Below are 24,137 nucleotides of genomic sequence, written 5' to 3' on the forward strand. Positions count from 1 at the left end.
TGAGCGTTGAGATTTCTGGGATTCACAAACTCTTATTTATATGTTTAAGTCACTCGTGTCTCAATGCCCCTTTTATTGACATTAACGGCATTATTTTACCCTGCAATAAATCTCATTAAATGGCTGATCAGTTTTTGGAAAATTACTCATTAGCGGCATCTGGAGAAGAACTGTCATTATACCTGCAAAGGATCACCAAACAGTTCTCGGCTAAACGTACATGAACTGGTTTGGGAAAATTCACAAAAGAAAGACGATGCTCTCTCATGACAGATGTGCATTTCGCAAGAGTCACCTTTGCTTTTGAAGTCGTTCTGTCTGTTCTCACAATTAAGAAATAAGGCTTTCGTGGCTGAGACTGCTTGTCAGATGCCGAGGACTCTCATGCTGTAAGGCTGACTGAGCTTCCTCACAGACATGGGTTACCTGCCTACGGCGAGGTGGAGCACACGAGCAAGTCCCTGAAGATCCACAGCTACAAACACAGAGCCCAGCTCCTAATTTGAATCACAGAATTAAGGGAATACCATGATTACGGTTAATCTCAGCAGTCATAAACGATATCACAGCTTTGTAAAAGCAGACTGTTGATGATAGATCTTAGAGAGAGAACTCAGACAATGAAATATTAAAAGGTTGCAATCTCTGAAGACAGATAAAAGCCTTAAGGCTATGTTTTTTTTTGAATTTGTATGACCAGAACTAAACTCTCTAATCCACAGATTGAGATTTTCCAATCCTACTAGGAATTATGTGCCTAACTCTGTTAGCCTTTTCAAAAATCTCAGCTTTAGGCTCTTAAGTAAGTTTAGCCTTATCCAGCATTGGTGTCCTTTGGAAAATGCCTTTACTGAAAATAAAACTGTAGGCACTCGATTATATAATCTTGGCCAAAAATTCTACATTTTTTCCTACATAACCAATTATTGTAGATTTCTGGCTATATATAAGCAGGAAAAAAATATATTTCAGAAAAAAGGCATGATATGGAAAGGTTCCCCCCACACACACCTTTTAATGCAGTATGTGTACCTACACTGTTATTGGAAGCTTTTTAATTATTTGGCTCTTTTGATCCATCCCACTAATTGCTGCGTTGCTTTAGTGGATTGCTGTATTAAACTGAAAGGTCTGAAGCGATCACATCTATGCACAAACGCAACTTAGTCAACCCTTTCATTGCTCCAGTGAATACCAACCACATCAGAAATTACAATGAGGGAAGTATCATAAAATTATTTTACAAAAATGTGTCATATTTAGTTATTCTGTTGCCCAGCCCTCCTTTTCTCTTATTAAAAAAGAAGTCTGTGGACTTTGGTACCCTTATCCAAGATCTGAACGTTTATTATGATTAAGACCTTCACAGCCCTCCTTTTCTTTTTTCCTGTACAATAGGGAAAGTTTAAGATACAAAAAATGAAAAATGTGCCACGTTTGCCCTTGAAGTTAGAGTTAGAATAGTGACAATGGCTGTATCACACTGTATTGTTTCTTTTATCAGCAAGTGCCCTGAGCATACATTAACATAATTGCAAACTGCATGAAAAGTGAACACACAAAAATGTGATGCAATTGCCAATAGCCTCAAACATCTGTCCCAACAAAGTGTTCCTCCTCCTTATTTTAATTCTTATTATTCTAACAAGGTTAGTGAAGGAGAAACCATGTCACAGATGATATCTACATTTAGAGTGTCAGAACAATTATTGATGCAAAATTGTTATCCAAGCAAATATGTGTCACATTTTTGTTCACTTCCCATAACACCTGTTCATTTCGCTAATATATTATTCCTGCTTAAAGCCAGAACTCATTAGTCCCAGTTAAAGCCAAACTGAAAGCTTAATATGTACATAGAGCTGAAAAACTGAAAAAGTCAACCAAAAGGTAGCACCATTCAGCACAGTGAACGTCTGAAGCTGGTGAGCAACAAACTTGTGCAACAGTGAAAATAAGTAAAAAGAAATGTATGAAATAAACGAATCAATGAAATGAATGAAAAAATAAAAATAAAAAGAAACTGAGCCAGAAACCAAACAGCAATAAATTAAAAGCCACTCAGCCTTAGGAACTGAGATCAAAGAGAAGCACTATTCAAACGATCTGCATTTCAGGTGCAGTACTGAGACCTTTGCAACTTGCTATACCAAAGACTCCAACGCTCTCACAACCAGTGACTAGAAACTCCGTATAACACATTTTGGTTTATCTCCTCAATAGACAAATAACAAAGGTGAAGATTGTTTAAAGCAATTTACTTTCACCTAAATTTTTTCCAGCTCTCTTTGAGGTTCTCCAGAACTCAACCTGTACATCTCGACTCCCACCACGCGCGCTGTGTGACACCCCTGCCTTGCTCCCCCAGCTGTTTAGGTTTGGCACTGAAGAGAGTCAAACTTACATTTCTGTGATATTTGAACACACATTGTGAATTCTAGGGCATCTGCCCTGCAGACATACTGCTAACTGTAACCCCAGGAGGCTTAAAGAAATATCAGCACTCAAATTCAGAGAGTAAAGGTCTGAAGAGGCAGTTCTGTGAACGGATAACTGCCCGGGGCTTTGCCGAGCACAATATAGCTGTCACTTGTTATTACGTGAAAGATTTTCTGGGGAACAGTGTTCTTCATTTTGCATGTCAGAGACAGGAAAAAAACACATTTAGACAACCATCTCTTTAAGAAAAGAGAAGAGAGCCATGCAGCAGAGCTCACTTACCGGGGCTGGTTATTGTCAGGAGGTCAAGCTGCCGTTTCTGCTGAAAAACAAATTATAAAAGAATTGTTAAAAGGAGACTAATTTTAGTGGGTCAGCTTAGACCTGCAAAGTAAGTGTTCTGACATCTATTGCAGAATTAATTACCAGTTACATGGCTCTCAGTAACTCTTTTGGATGGGATCCACATATACTTTATGAGGGAAAAAAAAATCTAGCTCAATCCTTTCAGTGTGTTTTTATTCGCAATTATAAAGTGTTCCTATTTTCTTCTTGGAGCATACACTTGAAATGGATAGCTAGAAGCACGGATGGACGGGATATTTATAAAAGTAATTTCTGATTCCACAGGGAAGGAGACAACGAACCGAGACAAGAAACTCCAAGTTCTTTATTCATATCAATCACTGACTCATAGTCTGTATGTGATCAAACACAATGATATTGCCTTGGGGTGAACCTTTCAAAGCTATGTAAGGGGATCTAGACAAAGTCAAGACTGATAAAAGGAAACTACTTTTCATGCCGAGCGCAGTTAGCCCATGGTACTCTGCCATCAGATACCCCTCGTGCCAAAAGCTCGCTAGACCAACACTGGGTATTTGTATAGATAACAAAAAACAGGGAGTCTTAACGGCAAATATTAAGTTTAAGCCTGCTTAAGAGTGGTTTCTGGAAGGGCTATAAATCTTCCCAAAAGTAAGCCAAACTATAGTTAGAGGAGGTTAGGACAATTTTTTTGCCTGGAAGCAAGTTATCCCACCAACACCTTGGCAGTAGAGGGCTGTGAGGTTCAGTTCCCCCTGTAATATTGCCTACTACATGTTCCCAGCCTAGGTAGTCCTGCCCCACCTTTATCCCTCAGTGGCTTGCCACTGAAATCCATGTGTTCCTTGACCATTACCATTCTTTTCAGCCCTTCTGTAGGCCACAGGAACTTTCCACCACCAACAGGGTTTCTCCAGCTCGCACACACACTGATACTACCTACTCTTCCACGCGCTTTCTAACTACTGTCTTCTCCCTAAAACTCTCTTTGCCCAACATTAGTGTGTCTAGCCGGCACTGCAGATTATACTGTCTACTTTAATTTCTCTCTCCTAATCTGCTCAATAACGTCTGTGTTACTTTCATTTATTGTCAGCCCTATTGATCTTTTTCTAATCTAATTCTCATCATTGCATTCACTGTATTCCCTGGGTGACAGCTGAAAGTCCTTGAGGAGGAAACATTGACTTGCTATTCCCTACAGTGAATGCTCTTCCTTAGAAATTATGACTGATGAAACTCCTTTCCTAACCCATTATTTATCTGTAAGTAAAGCATCACTGGCTGAAGTGTGTGGACACAGTTCATCATCCACTGAATTTACCTCAGCGACACACTTAACAGAGAACAAGGCCTACTGGGTTGACAGAGTGGGGCGATAGGGTGAAAAAAACCTTTTCTGAAACCTTTCTGGTCTTCAGTACCTCAATTCACATACGATGCAAACAATTTTCATGAGAAAGCTCATTCCTGTCTGATTTCATGGTTATTCCTTGCTCTCGAACCTCTGACAAGTCATTTTGAGTATGATGTTAGGAGTGTGCCAGATCATATTTGCTTTATTATAGGATACTAAGGCCAGCATATGCCTAGCCTTTAGCCAGCTCTGCCAGGCAGGTTAATGACAAAAGGGAGCAGAAGACTTCATGTTCCTTGTTTCCCTTCCACAAGAGCTAGGCAGAAACACTGTCACTACCCTCGTAGAGTTGCCCACCCCAGACTCCTTTCCCAGGGAGAGAGAAAGCAAAGAAAGCGAAATAGCGTAAGTAAGTAAAGCACCCCCCTCTCCAGTAAAAGCCACTTGAAGAAACTGCTCCTAATGAGTTAAGTTTTATATAGATACTGTGCTTTAATCCTGATCCAGGCATACAAAGCTACAAAATGCCAGGGCTTATCACCCACTGGGCCAAAATCTTTGCTTACATTTCTCAGCACAACTGGAACTCCAAAAGCTGCATATCTAATGAACAGCTAAAGTAAAAAAATATACACCCAAGATCTATGCTCCCTGAAAGCTGCTCTACTGGAAAAAAAGGTGGAATATAAATATCCTGTGTCAAAGAAGGTGGCTAACTGTACAGTGTTGGAATAGATGGGAAGGTACATAGCCTGATTGGCACCAATCCTGACTTAAGTGTATTAACTGGTGTTAGAATAAACGTTAAATAAAAACATAAATAGCTTAATTTGATGCTGGGAAAAAAGCATATAACATAAAAAAATGAAATAAAATTAAATTATTATAGGCCAGATGTACAGCTTTTAATTTTCTCCCTATTTGGCTACTGTCTTCAAACTGGCCCTGAAAAAATAAACTAATTCCAGATACCGGAACTCTTTATGCATGTGTTAAACTTCAAGCACAAGTTATTTCTCCGACTTTAAGTGGATCTGCGCTGATCTTTTGCATCTAACACCTAACTGCTGCAAGAGATTTGAAATGCCACCACATCCTTGGCACTGGCCGCATCCAAATTCACCTGGCTGGAAGATGATGGTCACTGCCCAACTGGGGCACTGGCAGAGAAAAGCTTCCTCTGCTCTGACCTTCAACAGACCTTGAGGAGGTTCCTGTAATTTAGCTCTGCAAAAGAACTATGTGAATACTCACCCGAACCCGGTCTGCAAAGCGCCTTTGAGAATCATGCATTGAAGCATGTAGAAATGCACTAATTACGCGTTCTGAATCTCCAGAAATTCAGCCCTGCTCTCAGCACTCAGAGGCCAGCTCTCTGCAGTTTCCAGGGCTCAGCTGGATACAAGCAGACTAGTAAATACAGGGAGTTTTTTTTTCTAACATACAGGCACACTTATAAGTAGTTATAAAAGCAGCAGAATTTGAATTTAAAAAGAGAGACATTACAAGTGTCACAAAGATTAATAAAATAATTGCATCAGAAGTATCATGACTGTGGGGCTTAATATATTCTCTTCTCCCTTCCGTGCTGAAAGATGCAAATTGCAGCTGTTGCCCCCCTCCAGCATGATCACCCTCTCTCCCTGTTTTGACAGATTTCTTGAAAGACTCCTCTCCACAAGATGTCTGGCTTTTTTGTTCTGCCTTTAGCAATTTTCCACTCCTCAAACACCTGCCCCTGCAGAAATGCTTGGGACTGTCTCAGGCTTCAGGCAACCTAATGTCCCAAGAATTCCCACCTGATCATTGAAATGTGATGACTATCCATCTCCCCTGGTCTGGCAAGAGGTGACAGCCTCCCATGCTAACATTAAAATGATTTCCACGATGCCGACCATAACTTATAAGCAGTAAACAAAGATTCCTTGTATCATCACAGTATCTCCATCACTAAAATCTCATAATACCCTTAAGGGGCAGCAGAGCCTCATTTTCCCTTTGCTGGCTATGTGAAGGCCCAAAGGCAAAGAGAGGCCATCGGTGATTCACAACCGCTTCCCACCGCATGCATTTTTCTATCGCCGGTGCTATCCAGACGCACGGTCCCTGCAGTGCATTAGGGTTTTGCAGCAAACTTGCAGTGGATCATGTTCACTTCCACAAAATTAACACGATCTTTAATTAATGCAATAAGCACTGATGAGTAATAAATCATATTAAAATACAAGGAAGGCAAATTTTTAATAAATTAAGCATTGATTCATTTAATAAATATTAATCTATTAAGCATCAAGAATTCATTACATTTTAGAAAACCAGTTGAAAAGCCTAGCTAAAGTCGATGTGTGCAGATTGGTCCCTGTTCACCCATAATACTCACTTATTTTTAACTAGTTCCTTAATTTGTCAAGTTAAACAACTTGCCTAAAACCAAGTCTGGAAGATTATTCAATTGCTGTATGCAATTTTTTTGGCACAGATTCTAACTCACTCCTCAGGTTGTTTCCTAAATTTCTCCTAGTAACTCTCTCTCTGAATACCCCCCTTCTCTTTGTTGCTATTGATGACCTTTTGTTGCTATTGATGACCTTTAAAATAATTACTGATTGGTGTCATTTAATTTTCATCACCTCAAGTAGGAAGAGTTGCAAAACCAGAAAAAAAATGTTGAGGGGTGTAAATTAACTCATTCATTTAAGTTTAGCTTATCTACAAGATGTTCTTTCACACTTTGCTCTCTGCAGAGTTCCTCCAACCTTTTATATAGATGTGGGATGTGCTGCACTTGCTTTGACTCTTATCTACAGATTAGCAAAAGAGAAGGAAAGAAAGCCAGATGCTAAGGTGCCCCACGAGACTGATATGGAGCTGTTTCTGTAGCAACCGATGATTTTCTTCTCATGTAAGAATGAGCCTAGTCATATCTAATTCTGAATGTATCTGGGCCTCACTTGCCAGCCGAAGCTGTGTCAAGTATAAAGTCAATATAGCCAAAAACAGTGATAAAAAAAAGCAATTATAAAGTCATCTTCCAACTCCTACACTCCTCCTCCAGCCAGGATCCAAAAGGTATCCCTCCCCTCGCCTTCTGCGCTGGTGCTGCGTCCACAGGCCCCTCGCATCACGCGGAGACGCGCAGCAGAGCCGGCGGTGGCAGCTGGTCGCCTCCGCAGCGGCAGCGCCCGGGTGACGGGGACCCTCCGGTGGCAGCCGGCACGCACCCGCCCCGCAGGTGACTGTGTGCTCAGGCTGCGTCAGGCTGGACCACAAAGGGCTCTAAAACCACCTCACTCTGAACCACCCTATAAAACTCCTTAAGTCCAGAGCGGAGATCAGCTTAAGCGTCAGAAGGCTCCTGTTGGGTTTGTGCCATGTCGCCGCCTCCCCTTCGCTGGCAGCATTTCCCGCAGACCCCCAGGAAGGCTGCCCTGCTCACTGGCGTGTCCCCCCATCGTGCCCCCCGCGAAGCTGGGACTGCCTCTCTGGCCGCCCAGGCCGCTGTTGCCTCCCTAAATGCATTTTAACCCTCTCCTACCGATCTGTCCCATCTAACTTTTACGTGGTTTGAACAGGCTTCTCTCCCTATCACCTTCAATCTACTGTGCAATTCAGAGAGTTCGAAACTGAAATCAAGTGCATGATTCCTTCCCCCCCCACCCACAAGCTTTGCAATAACTTGTTGCTAATTTTGCCCCTTCCTTTTAACTTCTTCTAAATTAGCACTCTTCTTCTATAAACGGACTGTTTGAGCTGACACAAGAGTAACTGAAACCAGCGCATCTACTCACAAAATAAAGCTGAGTACACACTGAAGTGTCTGCTGAGCCGAATTCCACATTGCTGTGGCCTTTATTAGTCCCACACACAGTGGTATCAATGCCCTTGCAAAGTATCATCTAACGTTATATCATGACAGAACCCAAAAGTTCGGATGGAGGATCAAACCAGCCCCAACTATACGACTCGGCACAGTGTGGACAGCACAACGCTGCTGCTCACAGGGAGCGCCATAAGCCTCCTCTGTTTTGCACCGGGAGGGTTTTGCAGAAGAAGAAAGGGATGAGGGAGAAGGTGCAGGGAGGGAGAGGATAAAAAAGCCTCTATCCCACCCATTCACTTCGCTATGTGATGGGTGAGAAGCTGTGCACCTTGGTGTGCTCTGCTCATGTGCAAAAGACGCTTCTGTGACAGAGGAGTGTAAACCCTTTTTAATTTATACTTAAAGAAAATCTTCCTCAGCTAAACATTGCTTCATGCACATAATTATTTTCAGCAGAAGAGAAAGGGAGAATGGACTAAGTGACACTTAATAAAAGCCAAGAAACGCTACTACTTGCATTTTCAATACAGTATCTTGTAACAGTGGGGTTTAGACACCACAGAACTTCACCACAATGACATGGCATGAAGATGAAAATGTAAATATCCGACACATTTTGATGTGGTGCTGAATGGAGATGAATGCCGAGAGTCCCTGACTCTTTTCCAGCCCCACTTTTGTTTCACAAGATGCTGGGACACAAAATAGTTGAGCATCTGAGGTGGGCTGAGGCAGTGATGTTCTGTAGCCTGGTGGCATCCAACGTAGAATTTAGCCCCTTTTTTTCTACAGCAGACAAGATGAGCGAGGAAGCTGCCACCTTCTTGCACAGGGAGCGAAGGCCAACAGGATGTGTGAGAAATGCAGAGGGGGAGGGAGTCGGCTAAGCACGTGGTTTTTGTTTCGCAGAATTTAAAATGGACCCAAACTTGGGATTTACAAGTTGTTTTGTGATTCCTTTTGGCAGTTAGTAGTGGCAAAGGTTGTTGTACAGTTTAATCTCAGAAATATTTATGATTAATCAACAAGTTAATAAACTTTCTAATGAAAGCCTAGGTAAAGGAAAAGCATTAGAAAACAGTAAACGTAATTAGGTGCACATTTCACATCTGTTTATTTTCTCAAAGGCACGTTTCTCTACTTGTACATTCCTTCCATTTAGAGTGCATCACTCATCTCCAAAGAGGAAATCTCGATGTTAGTAATGACCTCAATAAAGCTACTAATTCAAATCTAGTTAAAATGGATAATCCGATGATTTAAGGCTTTTTTTTTTAATCATGTTATGATGCCAAGCAATAATCTTTTCTTTCTGTCCTGAAATCACAAGCTTTTGTTCATATAACGAAGCACGATTTCACATTTTCCACTTCCTCTGTTATTAGCTGCTACCGTTTCATGGTACCAGGATAAAACGAAGCTGTCAGCTTGTTGACATTTGACTGCGATCTCAGTAAATTGCATCTGCTGTAGCCTATGCTGTAGAATCAATTATTGATAATATAGGTGTGGGGGAACATTTATAAAGCGGTTTGGGATATGTTATCACTCACACTAAGAACCATAATGAGCATTTTAAACCATTTTAACAATGACCTCTACAGACATTTGATCTTTGCAATATTTGGTAATTCGATTGTGGTTTAGAATCAAAACCGAGTCCAAATGATAAAAGACAACACGGATCCATTAAGCTACTTTGCTTGTCCGTCCAGTTCACATAGTGTCCTACTTCATATCTGACACCTGCGTGTTTCCCTCACAAAACCTATGTACAAAGAATAGTCACTCTACCAAATGAGCAGCTAAAACATTTCCTTCCTCCTTTAATTATTTATCGCAAGAACACAATGCTCATGCATAATGTATTATTTATTACAAAGCTCCTCCCTAGTTCGTAAAGTCTCATTGTGCTAAAAATCTATTTAGAAAGAACATGAATACAATGAAAGCTATGGAAAAACTGAAAAACCATGCAAGATATCTTTGGACCTCTGTGAGCACATACTTTCTAGCACCTATGGCAGAGACTTTCTGTAGTAGGTGGCAGCCACAGAGCAGCTGGTGAGCAGACAACTGCTGAAAGCAGTAGATCACTGCTCAAAGCAACAGCCACAGGAGGCCAAGCATCCGGACCAGCCATGCAACGAAGGCCATTTGCAATGTGCAGTCAGTCTTACTGGTCACACAAGCTCACAATCTGTTCCACGTACTCTTGAGTGACATCTACTGGTGCTTTATCTATAAGTTGCTTTGTTTACACATAGAGCACTCCTAAAGATAGTATCCAAATTCTTACCGAACCACGAACCACGTGGAGCTAAAAAAAAGATACATCAGTTCACCTTCACTGTAAATATTTGCAATCACAACAAAAAGTCCTTAAGGCTGTCTTATCTCTGGAAGGAAGGAGAGGAGGAACGAAGAGCTTTGGAATGAATTGATCCTTAACTTTACCACTGAGAGTCAGGAGGACAGAAAGCCTCTTAAGTTTTCTGTGCTTCTGCTTCTCCATCTGTGAAACAGTAAGTGTCCTTATACACTTTATGGAAGTAACATAAAGATAGCTTCAGAGTAACATTACGGTTTAATAAGATACTCTACTATAGTATACTATGCGTATACACTACATACTATCAGGGGTGTGCATAAGAGGGCATGCTTGGTTAGCTAACAGCGCACTCTGGTTTTCACCCAAGTCAACAAGTAAAGGAAACCCCATCACTTCACCGTACCAAAACTGGCAAACTGGACTCAGAGCTCCCAATTTCAGAGGCTTATATCTCCCCCATTAATTCAAACCTGAAGCTCTGAGACAAATTCTTATGCTAAAGTTACCCTGCAGCCAGAGTATATGAGCACACAGGCTCCTATTTCTGCCCCAATAAAAGCTAGAAAAAAAGAACGGATGGTATAGCCATAGTCTAATACCTCGTCTGTGCTCTGCTCTGTGTTGGGCTACAGGAAGCAAAGGAAGAGGATAAGGCCAATTTTTCCACGGTTAAGGTAGCCTGATCCTACATCCATATTTGAATCAAGCCTCTTTGCAGCTCCGCTAACATAAAGGTGGCTATGCACATGTTTTAAATGAAGCACACTTATAAATACTGCAAGGGTTTGCGATCCAGCCATTCCACGTTTGCACTCCGCATTTTAAAGGGTTTGTTTTGGTAACAAAACACCATGCAGGTTTTTCATAGTTGGGTGTATTATTATGTAAATTACAAAGCCCTGGTTATAATCCTGTGCTTGTGACATCAATTACTTAATGCCTATAGAGATTACTGTAATGCCACAAACAGAGGATTACGTCTTAAAGTACATAGTAAGCAGCAGGAGCTAATAAATTCGTCTCTTAAAATTTTATTTATTCTGAAAAAAAGAGTAAACAAGGGCAGGAAAAACTGTACAGACCACACACAGTGCCATTAACAACAAAAATCTATACAGAATGCAGATCGCTTCTGAGGCATTGCACAGCTATTCTTCAATTGTGAATTTCTGTCATACATGAAGAATTACTAAGGAAAGGAGAGGCCTTTGGGCAGAAAAAAGGGACAGATTAGTGAAAGTAATCATGAACTTTGAGAGTCCACCATTTTTTGGGGAGGTAAGGAACAGTGTTCAACGAATGTTTAATTAGAAACAAAGCATATCTACCTATACCAGTAATAGGATATCGACTAACTAGATACTGCTTATAGGTTGTTTTAGATAACACACAAGACAGATTAACCCCAACATATACAATTTTAAAACTAAACCTGCACTTGCACACAGACTGTGATCACATGCTAAAGGAGGCAGAAATCAAGACGTTCAAGTCCATGCTTGGCCCCATCTGGACCATGAGTTTCAACTTCAGCTGCTTTCATCCCAGCTGAGTGCTCTGACCAGCAGATCATTTCTGCCGATCCTTCTTTTGCTATGTATAAATAACTAAAAATTTATTGAAGCTGGGACTTAAGCCCCAACTCCCACATCCTACGTGAGTAGCCCAACCATGAGCTTGTAGCATTTGTCCTGCTCTCTCCATGCAATAAATACTTAATTCTACAAAATGGCATCGTTCCCGAATAGCCTACGTAAGTGGCAAGAACTTTGACTTGGGTTCAAAGAAAATACCAAGCCTCTTGAAAAAAAAAAGTAATTCTATGAAAAGAGAAAAAAAAGAAAAACTAGAACGCTGAGGGAGTCACTGGGAAGGACAGTAGGGGAACGAGTTTTCTGCAACATCAGACATTTTCACTAGAAGATTCACTCTTTTGAAGCAGTTTGAGACTCCCTGGTTAGGGAGCAGCACTAGTTGGCGCTTCGTTTGGCTCTCGTTCCGCATTAGCATTCTGATCAGGATCACGGCTTAACTGGGAAACAAAGCTCTGAATTACAGCACTGACAGGATCCACTTCCTAATACACCTGGGTCCAGTCAAAGGAAATGCATCTTTGATAAACTTTTAAGAAACAGGGCTCCTGTGGTTTCACACCATAAGGATAGCAATACAAATGGAAGGAAGAAAAAGACATATAAAAAATGCAGCACAAGAGTAGAATTGCTTCTGTATATAAAATTTCCTGAAAATGACTGCATTTTCATGCATAAAACCTATGAATTATGTGTTACAAAGGCCCTATGATACAGCAGCAGCATGAAAATAAACATGAGAGAACACAACTTCTCTTGGTTGCCATTTTCTCTGATTCCCCAAAGCCTCTCTCCCTCCCTCCCTCCCTCATTCTCCCTCCAAGAGCTCCCTGCCTCGGATTCTGATTTTGTGTGAATTGTGTGATTGTGTTTGTTATCTCAGGACTTATTTTCAGTTAACGTTTCGGAGTTTGCCGGAGATGCAGGCGAGATGTGGGAGAACACAGCACAGGGTTTTCCAGATCGCAGCTTTAGTGGTTGATGGTATTCTGCAAACACTGAAAATATATTCACTTTAGACTCAAAGATGACAATGCTAAAATGCAGTTCAGTGACTCATATTCAGCGGTAGTGCATGCCGTTTTATTTAGAAGAAAGCCTCAATAGTACATTGTATTTCTGGTATCTCCCATTCAAATATCTCAGAAACTCAACAAACATTCAACAGAGCATCCTTCAGTTCTAAAAGCAATCCCAACTTTTGCCTGTAAGCCCTCAATAGCTGGGCTTTCTGTATAACGCAAAGCACAGTAAATACTGGGAGAACTTCATACATGGAAAATGCTGTGCATGAGATCTACAGTCTATATCATCTCCAAGAAATGATCCTTCTTCAGTGATTTCTTCCAGGTGAACCACCACCATTACGTCCCAAAGCTAACAGTCATCTCACAACTGCAGTTCTGTGCTGCATGGATTCACAAGGAAAAGAATGAATTTACTTTTTTTTGGAAAGTTATTTTTGCAGTTACAACAACTAAATTTTTAAATAAATACACACACGGAATCACAGACCGACACATACAAACATTCATCTACATATATGCACGTATTTGTGTTCCTAAGTCTGTCAATGTGCTCCTGTGCTGTAAAGAACAAAGCAGATGTTTATAAAACTGCATACACATATTATACTTACAGCTAAGGAATCAATATGGGCTGTTTGATGTAGATACTGAACCTGGGAAATGCTCAGCGTTATCACACCCGTTGCAGCCTTTGGAAACTTCACCCCCCTGGACCAAGCTAGCATTTTGTCACTAATATAAACATGGCAGAATACAAGTTTCCTAGTTAAGGAAGCATCACTTTGAGGAACCAAAGGAAATCAGCATGAGAGGGGTCAATGCAACCGATTTCCAATACACCACACTGGAGGATTTCAGTTTCTAATCTTCAGCTCTAAATTCACAGGCCCTCCAATCCAGTCACATTCACTTCCCCTCTATCTTTCCTTCTTCCCTCATTTCATCCATTCAGCTGAAGTGCTATAGCTCATTTTCTTCCACATTTTTGAGCTCCTAATATTATTGGAATGCAAATCAATAGATTGGAAACATCCAGTTCCAAAGACTCGCATAACAGATGGACAAAATCAGTATTTCTTCTTCTGCAGCAAGGGGGCAGCTAACTCCATTCCTCCAAGTCCTGCTGCTGCTGTCGAGGCAGCGTTATAGCCAGAGACTCACGCTGCAACTGTGGACAGGCAGGAGGATGGCAGAGACAAGCGGGTGTTTCCACATTTTAATCTAGGAAGATTACTTTGTCTAACAACCTTTCCCCACACGCTGTGTAAAATACCTAGTTTACTGTATATAAGTTAAGACAACATGATCAAAATAATAGTGAAAAGTTAAATTAGACTCTCGCATGTATGAACAAATATATACATTTATATGTCCCACTACTGCAGTCTCGTCTAATTTCAAGCTTTTCATCTAATTTTAGTTTAGGTATGTTTCCTTTCACAATCCACAGCAGTGAGTTTGTTTTCTTAGTGCTAAAAAGAAAAAAAAAAGGCTGCTGCTTGTCAAATTCACTTAACAAATGGTTTAGAAGATGCCATTCTTATAAAAACTGCATATTTAATCACTGAGAGTGAAAGCACTGTCTGGAGAAGTCAAAACAAGGCAATGAGGGTGAACTACCCCAGGGGTAAAAGAAGAACAATCTCACTTTCCAAATAGACCCAACATTTTCTCATTCTTGATTTCAAAAGCAATTTCTTGGTAGTTTTCTAGTGCATATGCTCAAACCATTGCTCAGTCCCTATGTGCGAACATATTGAACCACAGTAGCTGGAGCAAGGTCCACTCAGGTTGCCACCTCCGTGAGAATTCCCAGAGATGTTCCCCATGCAGCGCTGAGACTCCCCACAGCCCCTTACAGGGTCTTGGTACGGTACCTAGCCTCATTTCATTTTAACCCACGGGTGGTCACCTTAGGATCATTAATAAAAATAATAAAATGGAGGGTTCTGGTGCCCAGGTGTCTTCTAGCTTTAGACATCCAGATTTGAGCATTTTGGTCTTACTTTTGAAATTTGGTGTAATAGTCCAAACCTGTCTCCTGGGTGCTTTAAACCATGAAAACCATCCCAGAGGCATTTTTATTTACGGCTGTTGAAGATCGCTGTTGTCATACATATTTGAGGGGAAAATAAAAGTTTGGTTCATCAACATTACTGAGTTAGCTTACCCAAGAGCAGTCTTGAAGGGAGAGCTGCATAAGAGAATGAGGCCACCTGTATACATTACTGTTTTGTTCCTCTCTTTAATCAGGTGTCAGGTTATTCTGATTAATAAAATAGGGAATAACATTTGTCCTGTACAGTGAACAGAGATAAGAGGTCTGAAATCCTCTTTTCATTGGCCTAGTTGCTAACTGTTTCCAATTATCACTTTTTGCAGCTGCTCTATAGGCAATTCCTTAGGGACCTCCTATCTGATATGTATCTAATGGTTAAAAAACACAGAACAAGTGCTTATGAAAAATCTGCATTGTGACTAACAAATGTAAACCTGTTTTGGAAAACACACCAAGCACCCCAGTTCTTTTAGTTTTTCAAGATGGGTCATTTCCACCAGTGAGCCAGCAAGACCCTCTTCAAAGCGCCTGGAAGCGCTGCTGAGTGCCTTCTGTGGAACTGAGAAGGGACCCAAATGCCGCATTAATCAGTTTTCATACTGAAACTCTGCAGATTTTGCCTTGTAATGTGCAGTCGCTTCGGGGTTGAGCCCAAGCTCAGCTTTTCTTGCTGAGACAGTTATTAAAGGTAGACAATGTCTCGTAGAATCACAGCTTTGAAAGACAAAAGTTGAGATTTATTCATGTACGTCTAACAAACATTTAACCAGGAAAGTAGAAAATGCATATGCCACGAATCTACTGCTAAGCAGTTTTTCTTTGGGTTAAATAGAAAATATGTTTATCTGGATAACTTCAAATGGGGCTGCTTATTTATGATTTGTGAGTCACTCTGAAATCTCAACTTTTCAGAAAAATACAGTTTCGCATTTAAACTGTTTCCACTGCTGTTATTTATGTCCTTTATTTATTAGAAGAAATCCAAGACATCCAATCCAATGCAGTCCAAACATTCACTGAATATTAGTCTTAAAAATTTAATTCTCTAGGCATTAACAGCAACAAAGTTTACGGACTGGTATGTGGAAAAGTATTTTGTTTCCCCAAAGAGTGCATATTTTGTAGTTAGCAAAACAGCTCTGCTATGTCAAGAGTAACTCATGAGGAAGTACCAGTCCATCATTTCAAAGCAATTTCACAGTTGCAGGAAAGGTGAACAAAGTTTCCATAGGTGAACATATGAGGAAAATTTATCCTTGTTCTTTTCCTGAACCCTATTATGTCAGACAGCTATATTTCAGGATTTTTCTTAAGACGACCAACACAAATGTAAATGTTCCAATTTATAGTGGTAAAATTAGGTGTCAGATTCACTCCAGTTCCCAGTGAGTTTAAATTTTTCTTTTGGGCACTGAAGGCAGACAACATTTTTTCTTTTGAAATGTAGCTCGGCTGCAGTCCTGCAGCTTGCGAATTCAGAGCCGACCCGCGGGTCAGCGCAGCAGGCATTGCGCTCGCGAGTCCCAGCCTCCACAAAGGCAGCTGGGCCTCAGAGGATGGCCAGGTTTTGATTCCTGGGTTACTCTAGAAGATAAGTCTCTCCGCGGCCTTAGTCTTGGCATCAGATACCTATCTGCGCTCAGTCACAAATATAAAAACAATGAGAGCTCAAGCCATTTTACATCCCTGCAATAAATAGATAACACAGTTTAGGCACTCTGACAGAAGAAGAAACAGTTCTCCAGCCCAGGTGACCACAGAACTAAGTAAAATCCTTGGGGACTACTCTTAGAACGTTCCGTGGGAACAAAGGTGGTTTAAAGATGATCTTGGGGCAGAAAGAGCGCTCTGCATACCGAAAGCTGGGAAAGCATTTTCTGCCTAAGGGGCATCAGAGAAGAACGTGTTAAGAGAAGAACTGAAGATTAAAAAGTGCCATTAGGAAGCTGAATTCGGAGGAGATTGCACAGAAATAAGACGAAACTTTTCTTAAAAACAAATAAACAAACAAACCAGCTTGCCTGGCCCACTGATCAGCAAAGAAATCAGAACTGTCAGCTTTCATCCACCTTCTACAATAAACCCTGGCTCCAAAAAATGGTTAAGTTTTGATTCAAGCCACACACAGCTAATTTTTACTGGTCATGACTTTCCCTAATTACATGTTTTGAGCTCTGAGGAGCATTACATTTTCTAGGTTGGGGAGTGTTTTAGTATTGCTACTGTGTCAACTCTGAATTATGCACAGATTTTTAAATATGGAACTATTCCTCTACTTATGATGACAGGCACATTCACATCATATAAAATTGGGAATGGGGAGAACTAAACAAAGCCAGTGAGTTCTGAATTGATCACCTAAAACATCTGCTGCATTGCTTAGGAATTGCAGCACATATGGTATATAGGAGCATCCAATATTTGGAGGCACACTACCTATGCAGAACATTCATAAAATGTCAGAAACACCCATTTTGGCCATTTCAGTCTTAGTTCTGAATTTTCTTCTTTTAAATGAAATGCATAACATTATTTTAGGGTTGATTTTGCTTTCTTATCTCGTACTTTGATTGCAACTGACTTGGCTCTTGCCCTAGGTCTCCTCTATGTTTCTGTAGAGCACTGAGAACACTAATAGCACTCAAAAAGACAAGAACATAATGAAAAAGAGGAAGAAAAGTTATCACCTAAATGTGATTTTTCCTGTCTTAGCCAATCTACTCCTTGCATATGTTGTGAATGCTACTGCTGTTATGATACAACAATCACATAGTGATATTCACACAACACCTATTAACAACGAATCATCAATATGTGCCTCTAAACTGGATTTAACTCTGATGCAACAATTCTGCTATATAATGCTCCTGTCTTGCCAAGAGCTATGAATACAAAGCGACATTTTCAAGAACAGCTGACCTAGGAGTAAATTAGGCACCCAGATGACTTTTAAGTGCTAACGTATTTTTGAGGATCTGGTCCTAAGCATCTAGGTCCTTCTAAAACAAGCCATGCCAGAGCTTCTGAATTTACATTTAAAATATGAAGGCAAAAGATTTAAAATGGAAGAATTGTTTTAAATCCCACTGCCCAATTACCGGCCTTGAATTCCCATGAAGTTAAGCTATTTTGTAAGTTTGGCTTTGATCTGGGGGAGATAAGAAATGCCAGCCTGTCATAGCCACTCACACTACTTCCCAATGGAAAAGAGAGCTACTGTGCAAAACAAAAAAAAAACCAAATGGAATATTGGAGTCATACAGTAATAACCATTTTAACCATTAGGTTGAAAGGAAATTCTTCAAAAGGTAACTACTAGTCTAGGAAACAGTACAGGTTCAGAAAAGATGGCAGAGATGAGCTAAAACATCTGTAATTTCTCTTGGCCAGAACTTCCTTTAGCCAGTTCAAGCTCAGAAAGTGGTAAGTGGTGAACTATGAATCAACCCTTACTGAGTCTCTCTGTTCAACTTATCATTTGTTGCAGTCTCTTCTGCAAAAGAACCGTGACAAAGGCTTTCCCACAAAGATAAGCAGGAATAGAAGTACCTCTATTTTCTCATTGCTTTGAACCTAATCCAGCGGTACTAAAATCAGTGAAAAGCTGCATAATTTTCAATGTCCCTCCAAAATTCACTGAAGGACTCTATATAAGTGATCACAAATCAGATCAACACTAATGTACCTTTCCATGGCCAGACACGCCGGTGATCCTACTCACCTTCCTCAAACACTGTCTTTCTGAAAAAACGTTCTGGGATGGCTACGAGCTGAACTGGATACCACAAATACACAAGGTTTTGATGCTGACTGCTTACACAAACTGCAGCACGGAACCCAAATTAGATAATAAACGTAGCAGATAAAATTATGTATTCTTTAAAATGAGTTCAATACCCAACCAGCGTCCAGTTTGGCAGGATTGTTATTTTCAGCACTGACATGCTAAAATTTTTTTTTAAATGAGACTACATCATGTGCTCAATAATATCAGCCAGGTTTACAACTCTGAAAATGAAAAGCTTATTTTATTTCCCTGTGATGTGAGGTCATTGTAACCCAAAGAGGGAAATGTTTCGGAAAACTTGCAGTTCACACTGTTTGGGCCACAAAGTTTCTTTTTTCTAAACCAAAGAGGTCATACGCTTTGTAAGAAAAGCATGCTCTCCTAAATTCAGAATTTTTTTAAGAGCAGATGACAGAAGCAATAATGCAGCTAAGCACATCTATAATTCTGTGAGGGCTCCCTCTTTTGGCAACAAAAAAAAAGCTTCACAGATCACCATCGTAAAGCTTGTCACAAGGGTTCTTTGCTTTCAGGACTGCAAACTTCAACATCAATAACACAGACTGGCCTTATTCTATTTTATTTTAAGGAAGGACTATCTGCACAAAAGTCTTAATTTACTAACATGGAGCAGGCTGCTGCTTTTGTATTTTGGTGCTACTTATACTATTTTTTGTTTCTGCAGAGACCTTGGAGCAAGAGGAAAAACTCAAATTTCCAAGCTTCCCCAAGAGCTTGCTGTGGGCTGAGAGTTACAGGACTGGCCAAGAGCAGCCAGAAACAGAGGCAATTTGAAATTGGCTGGAATAACAATCACAGGATTAGACAAGAAAATAGGTCACAGAGGATTGGCCAAAGCACAAGCGTGGAGAGCGGTTTTTCACAGTCAGTCCCTTAGGAAACATGCTGGAAAGTGCAGAGGGTCCCCGAGAAAGTTCCCTTTAATACAAGGACCAGTTTAGATTTTGCAGCTCTTCCAAGGCAGCTCAGGGTTAGAGTTAAGTTATCACATGGAAAAGCACAGAGAAAACTGTTTCACTATTGGGGTTGCTGGTATAAAATCTTGTACCTGGACCCAGGGTTTCTAAGAGATGCTGGTCACCTGGCAAGCAGTGCTGCCATGAATGCTGAATGCATTAGCAAACTCACTACATGGGGCGTCGCAGCTGACGAGAGGGCTGGGATTTGCACGGGAAAGCTTTTCACCTGGGTTGTTGTTGCTGGGTATCTCACAAAAATGGAGTTTGGGGCCCATACACTGACTCTACATGCTATTTAAGGCAAGCTCCTTAGCACTTACCAGTGTAAAAACTTATTAATATTCATTTGCCTGGGATAGGAAAGAGTGAAAGGCTTTGGTTTACTTGTTCCCTTTACTTCCTTATAATTTACATCAGCGGATATGCTGAAGCTCTGACTCTATACCATGGGAGCCTTTTAGCAGTTTTGGTTAAGGATTATTGAAATTTGAAAGTTCATTATGTTACAGTTCTCTCATCTAGGCCTCAAAGGCTTTTGCATTACTGCTGTCCTGTGGGGAAGCTAAGCAAGGGGGTATCGGTTACGTGAACTCAGGGAGAGCTCTTTATAAACATCATAGGTATTATGGGGTCTTTCAATTTAACCACCCTGTCTGCAAAAGGCAGATTATTCTGGATTTATATACATAAAGAGAATATCACGCTAACTTTTTATTAAAAATTAAAATCTTCTGAGTCACAACAGAAATCAATATACCACAATTTGACTGAAGTAGAATGATGATCCTGTGGTTAAGTAATTGAAATGGGAATTGAGTAATCTGTCATTCTCCCTGCTCTGGGCACGCTAGCTCTAGATGTTTTAAGCACTGCACTGTAGGCTCCTAAAAGAGTTAGATATCATGCTTTCAAAAGCAGTACATGCAAGTAAAATAGTGTTTTGGGTACATATCTAAACACAAGTCTGATTTTTCCATTTTGCAGATCCTGAAAGTCTAGCTTTTTTTAGCATCTCGGACTGAGAAATGCGACACTTAAAAGAGCTGATTACTTTTGAAGATAGTGACTCTAGCAGCCAAGTCAGTAAGAATTAAAGGCATGTCCACATGCTAAGATACAGAAATGTTAGTGCGGGAGGTAATTACTAACATATCATTGCAGAAAAGAGCTTGATTGAGTTCTTCTAGCTTAGAGCAATAGTAGACCCGTCTGCAACCAACTTTATGAAAAAAATTCACGAAAGAAACCTCCTTAGAAGTATGACACCTTAAATCACTTTTGAAAATGAGACTAAACTTCTTAAATTACATATGTATTGCTCTGCACAGAGCTGTAGAGATTACGCTCTAAATTTAAGAGCTCTTCTGCAAAATGGGCATTATACTTCCTTCCTTCTGTTCTTCTCCTGTGTCAGTGGTGTGAGTTTGTTCCATGCGGGGTAATGTGTTACAGAGTTGAGATCTTAGACTGTAAGTTCACTGTGTTGAGCCTGTCCTTTGCTGTAGGTGTTTACATAATTGCGTACACCACTGTTCATTTATCCTGTAGCATAGGGTGAGGTGGTGAGAAATGGTAACCGCTATGTTGTAACAGGACAACACAACAGGGACAAGATGAATGATGAAGACAGGCAAATCATGATGCAATTCTTTTTTTATACATACACATATATGCAAATGATACAGGTAAAATTTGTTGAAGCTTCAGTATAGGTCCAAATAAACTCTAGTCAGGGCTGATGCTTCTTTCCATGCCATGCCGTCAGCACCTTTTTTCATATCCAACCGCAGCAGCTCAAGAAGAGAAGTATTTGCCTTCATTTTGATCTTGCCTGCCTTTTGTCACAACCTTAATTTCACTGAATTGCTGAGTTTTGTATCTTTATAAAATGCACCATTCAAGTATAAGACATGCAGATTAGCCTTATCCTAAAGTACCTCATCTCTATTTATCCCGGGATAATTAGTCTCATAAATTAGAAGTCATTACTAAAGGCTACAAAACCCTTTAGCAAAAGCTTGTTGACAGGCTAAACGTTTAAAGTACTTCTAAGTTGGGGGGGTGGGAAGAGAGGGATATATAGGGGTTGTGGGAAGAAATATCAACACAGTCAGAAGTAAATTTTAACATAGAAATGAGGCTACATTAATCTGCATTCATTCCTAAAGAAAGACTTACACTATTGTATGCTGCCACAGTGATATATAACACAGGACATTTAAAATGCCAAGCCATAAAAGTGTATTTTCTTCATTACATTTTCTTTGAATGCTTTGATCTTCCCATTTTACACTATAAATTTGATTCATCATTACTTTCCAGTAAGAAACTGCCACATTTGATTGTGGAGAGAAGAATTCTTACCTAATTGCAATTTGTAAGCACAGGATTTAGTGTATTGTTGCCTGAAAAATGGAACTGTCTAAATTAGTTTCCCTGAAACTAACATCCTCAACAAATAAAAGCAACATATGATAGCTGGGCATAATTAAAGAAAAATGACACCTACTGTTACACGAATTAAAAAAAAACGTGTTAATGACATGAAAGGAAGAAAACGTGATTTCCCTGCAGTTTTGGTGAAACACAAAAGCATCACATTTTCGTTCTTTAACACATTTGTTCAATGAATTGGAAAAAAAGTGATCCCCTCCCCCAGACCCGCTGGTAGCGTACAGTTATTTCTGTGCAGTAAGAGCAGTGCATGTCAGACATTTTGGATTTACTGTGCAAGCGCAGCAACCACGTCGGAGCTTCCGGACACCCAACAGCCTGCTCAGAGCAACGGCCCAGAAATGAGAAAACATCCACCAACATCTGGGCGTGCAGAAACCCTCTCTTAAAGGATCCCATTTACAGCATGAATTTCAGTAACCATTTTCAGTAACTTTAAGGTGTGCCTATATGTTATACAATTAGTTCCCAAGCAACTTTCTGCTTCCTCAAACCCGTCCTTTTCTTCTCCCTACTTTTTTATTTCTCATCTCTGCTCTGTCACTTATGCTTATCTATTTCACTCCCCAATATTAAACAACTGATAGAAAACCACTGTTAACAAAACATGTAATACTCTGTTATCACCTAGCATTTTACCATCCAAAGCTTAGACTATGTGTCTTCTTTCCCTTTGTTCTCAGCACTGGCCCATTGCCCCCTTTCCCCCAGCATTCACATAGTTATTAGGGATGCATAAACTAGTTTTCAACTCCATGGGGTGTGGATGGGGTTGTGTAAATTACCCATCTATAGCAACACTCAATAACAAATATGCAGTGATAGCTAGGAGAGAGGTATTTTTCCCATTTCTCAACAGCATAAGAATAGTGTAATTTGTAACATGCTGGAGGAAACATCCTGGCATAAGCAAGTTTTCCAGCCCACTCTGAGACTCATTCTGCTGCAGGTAATCTCCTGTTGATAGGTACTCAAGAAAGTTTAAAACTAGATTGGGTATTTCCACCCAGTTTGGCCGTGCCGCTTTGAATGCAGAGAAGAGGTATTCAGAGAATAATGTCTAACATACTTACAGAGAAATATACCTAGAATACGACTAGATGTGACAGGAGGACTATCTGTTACTATCTATTATAATTATCTATTACTTATAAGCAAATATATATCACAGGGATGAGAAACGCTATACATCCCTAAAAAGAACAAATTATCTAATGATGTTTTTTTCATTGCTTACAAATGTCTGATCTCAAGGACCACATCTCAAAATAGAGATCATCAGTCCAACTAGGAGCACAGTAGTTATGAATGGGTTTGCAAGACCAACAGAAATTCAAATGGGCATGCTAGTATTCAAGGTCATAACGCAACAACAACGGGATCTAGTGGCCATATCAGGGGAAACAACCAAAGATAGATTAGACTCCACTAGTCTTTGCTTGAGATACAAGAAGCATTCTACATGAGTCACCTTCTTAGCCACCTGCAAATTCTGCATATCAATAAATCCCCAAAATAGCAAAAGCTTGGTGGGGGGGAGGGGGCATGCACGTATCTCTCTTGTGGAGCAGGATCTCCAGCTGACAATGATAAATAAATAATGTAAATCATTCCTTGCAAGCGTAGACTTTGTTCATCAAACATCCAGTTACTGAACTGAGTGTTTGTAACCTGTGAACTTTAACACTGGCTGCATATGAATTCCAGAGATGAAGAAAGGTCTTACTAAATTAATGTGATGACAAGCACCCTGAAATTAGTGCCCGTTTTACCAGTATCACAGATAAAACCTTGTATTTTACTTTGATTCATTGGCAAGCAATTGTTGTCTGCATCACCAAGCACAGTCAGGACAAACCGCAGAATCAGGGCAGAAGAATTTTGCTATGTACCATGCATGAGTATCACACAACATTCTGGAAGCGGGGCTATAAAACCAGTCTGGATACTGTGTGCCAACCA

General features: G+C 40.3%; 1 protein-coding gene across 5 annotated transcripts in view; it reads right to left on the reverse strand.

Moving 5' to 3' along the window:
* AGBL4 (AGBL carboxypeptidase 4) overlaps nt 1–24,137 on the reverse strand; it is a 964,275-nt gene that overhangs the window by 445,374 nt on the left and 494,764 nt on the right. For 3 of the 5 annotated variants that reach the window (XM_068953088.1, XM_068953091.1, XM_068953086.1), the window contains one exon: nt 2,722–2,761. In XM_068953088.1, the coding sequence (XP_068809189.1) occupies nt 2,722–2,761 (40 nt within the window). The remainder of the gene's footprint in view (nt 1–2,721; nt 2,762–24,137) is intronic. The other 2 variants (XM_068953089.1, XM_068953087.1) reach the window with 1 other exon arrangement.

This window comes from Struthio camelus, chromosome 8 (genome assembly GCF_040807025.1).
Source record: "Struthio camelus isolate bStrCam1 chromosome 8, bStrCam1.hap1, whole genome shotgun sequence".
Lineage (NCBI taxonomy): Eukaryota > Metazoa > Chordata > Aves > Struthioniformes > Struthionidae > Struthio > Struthio camelus.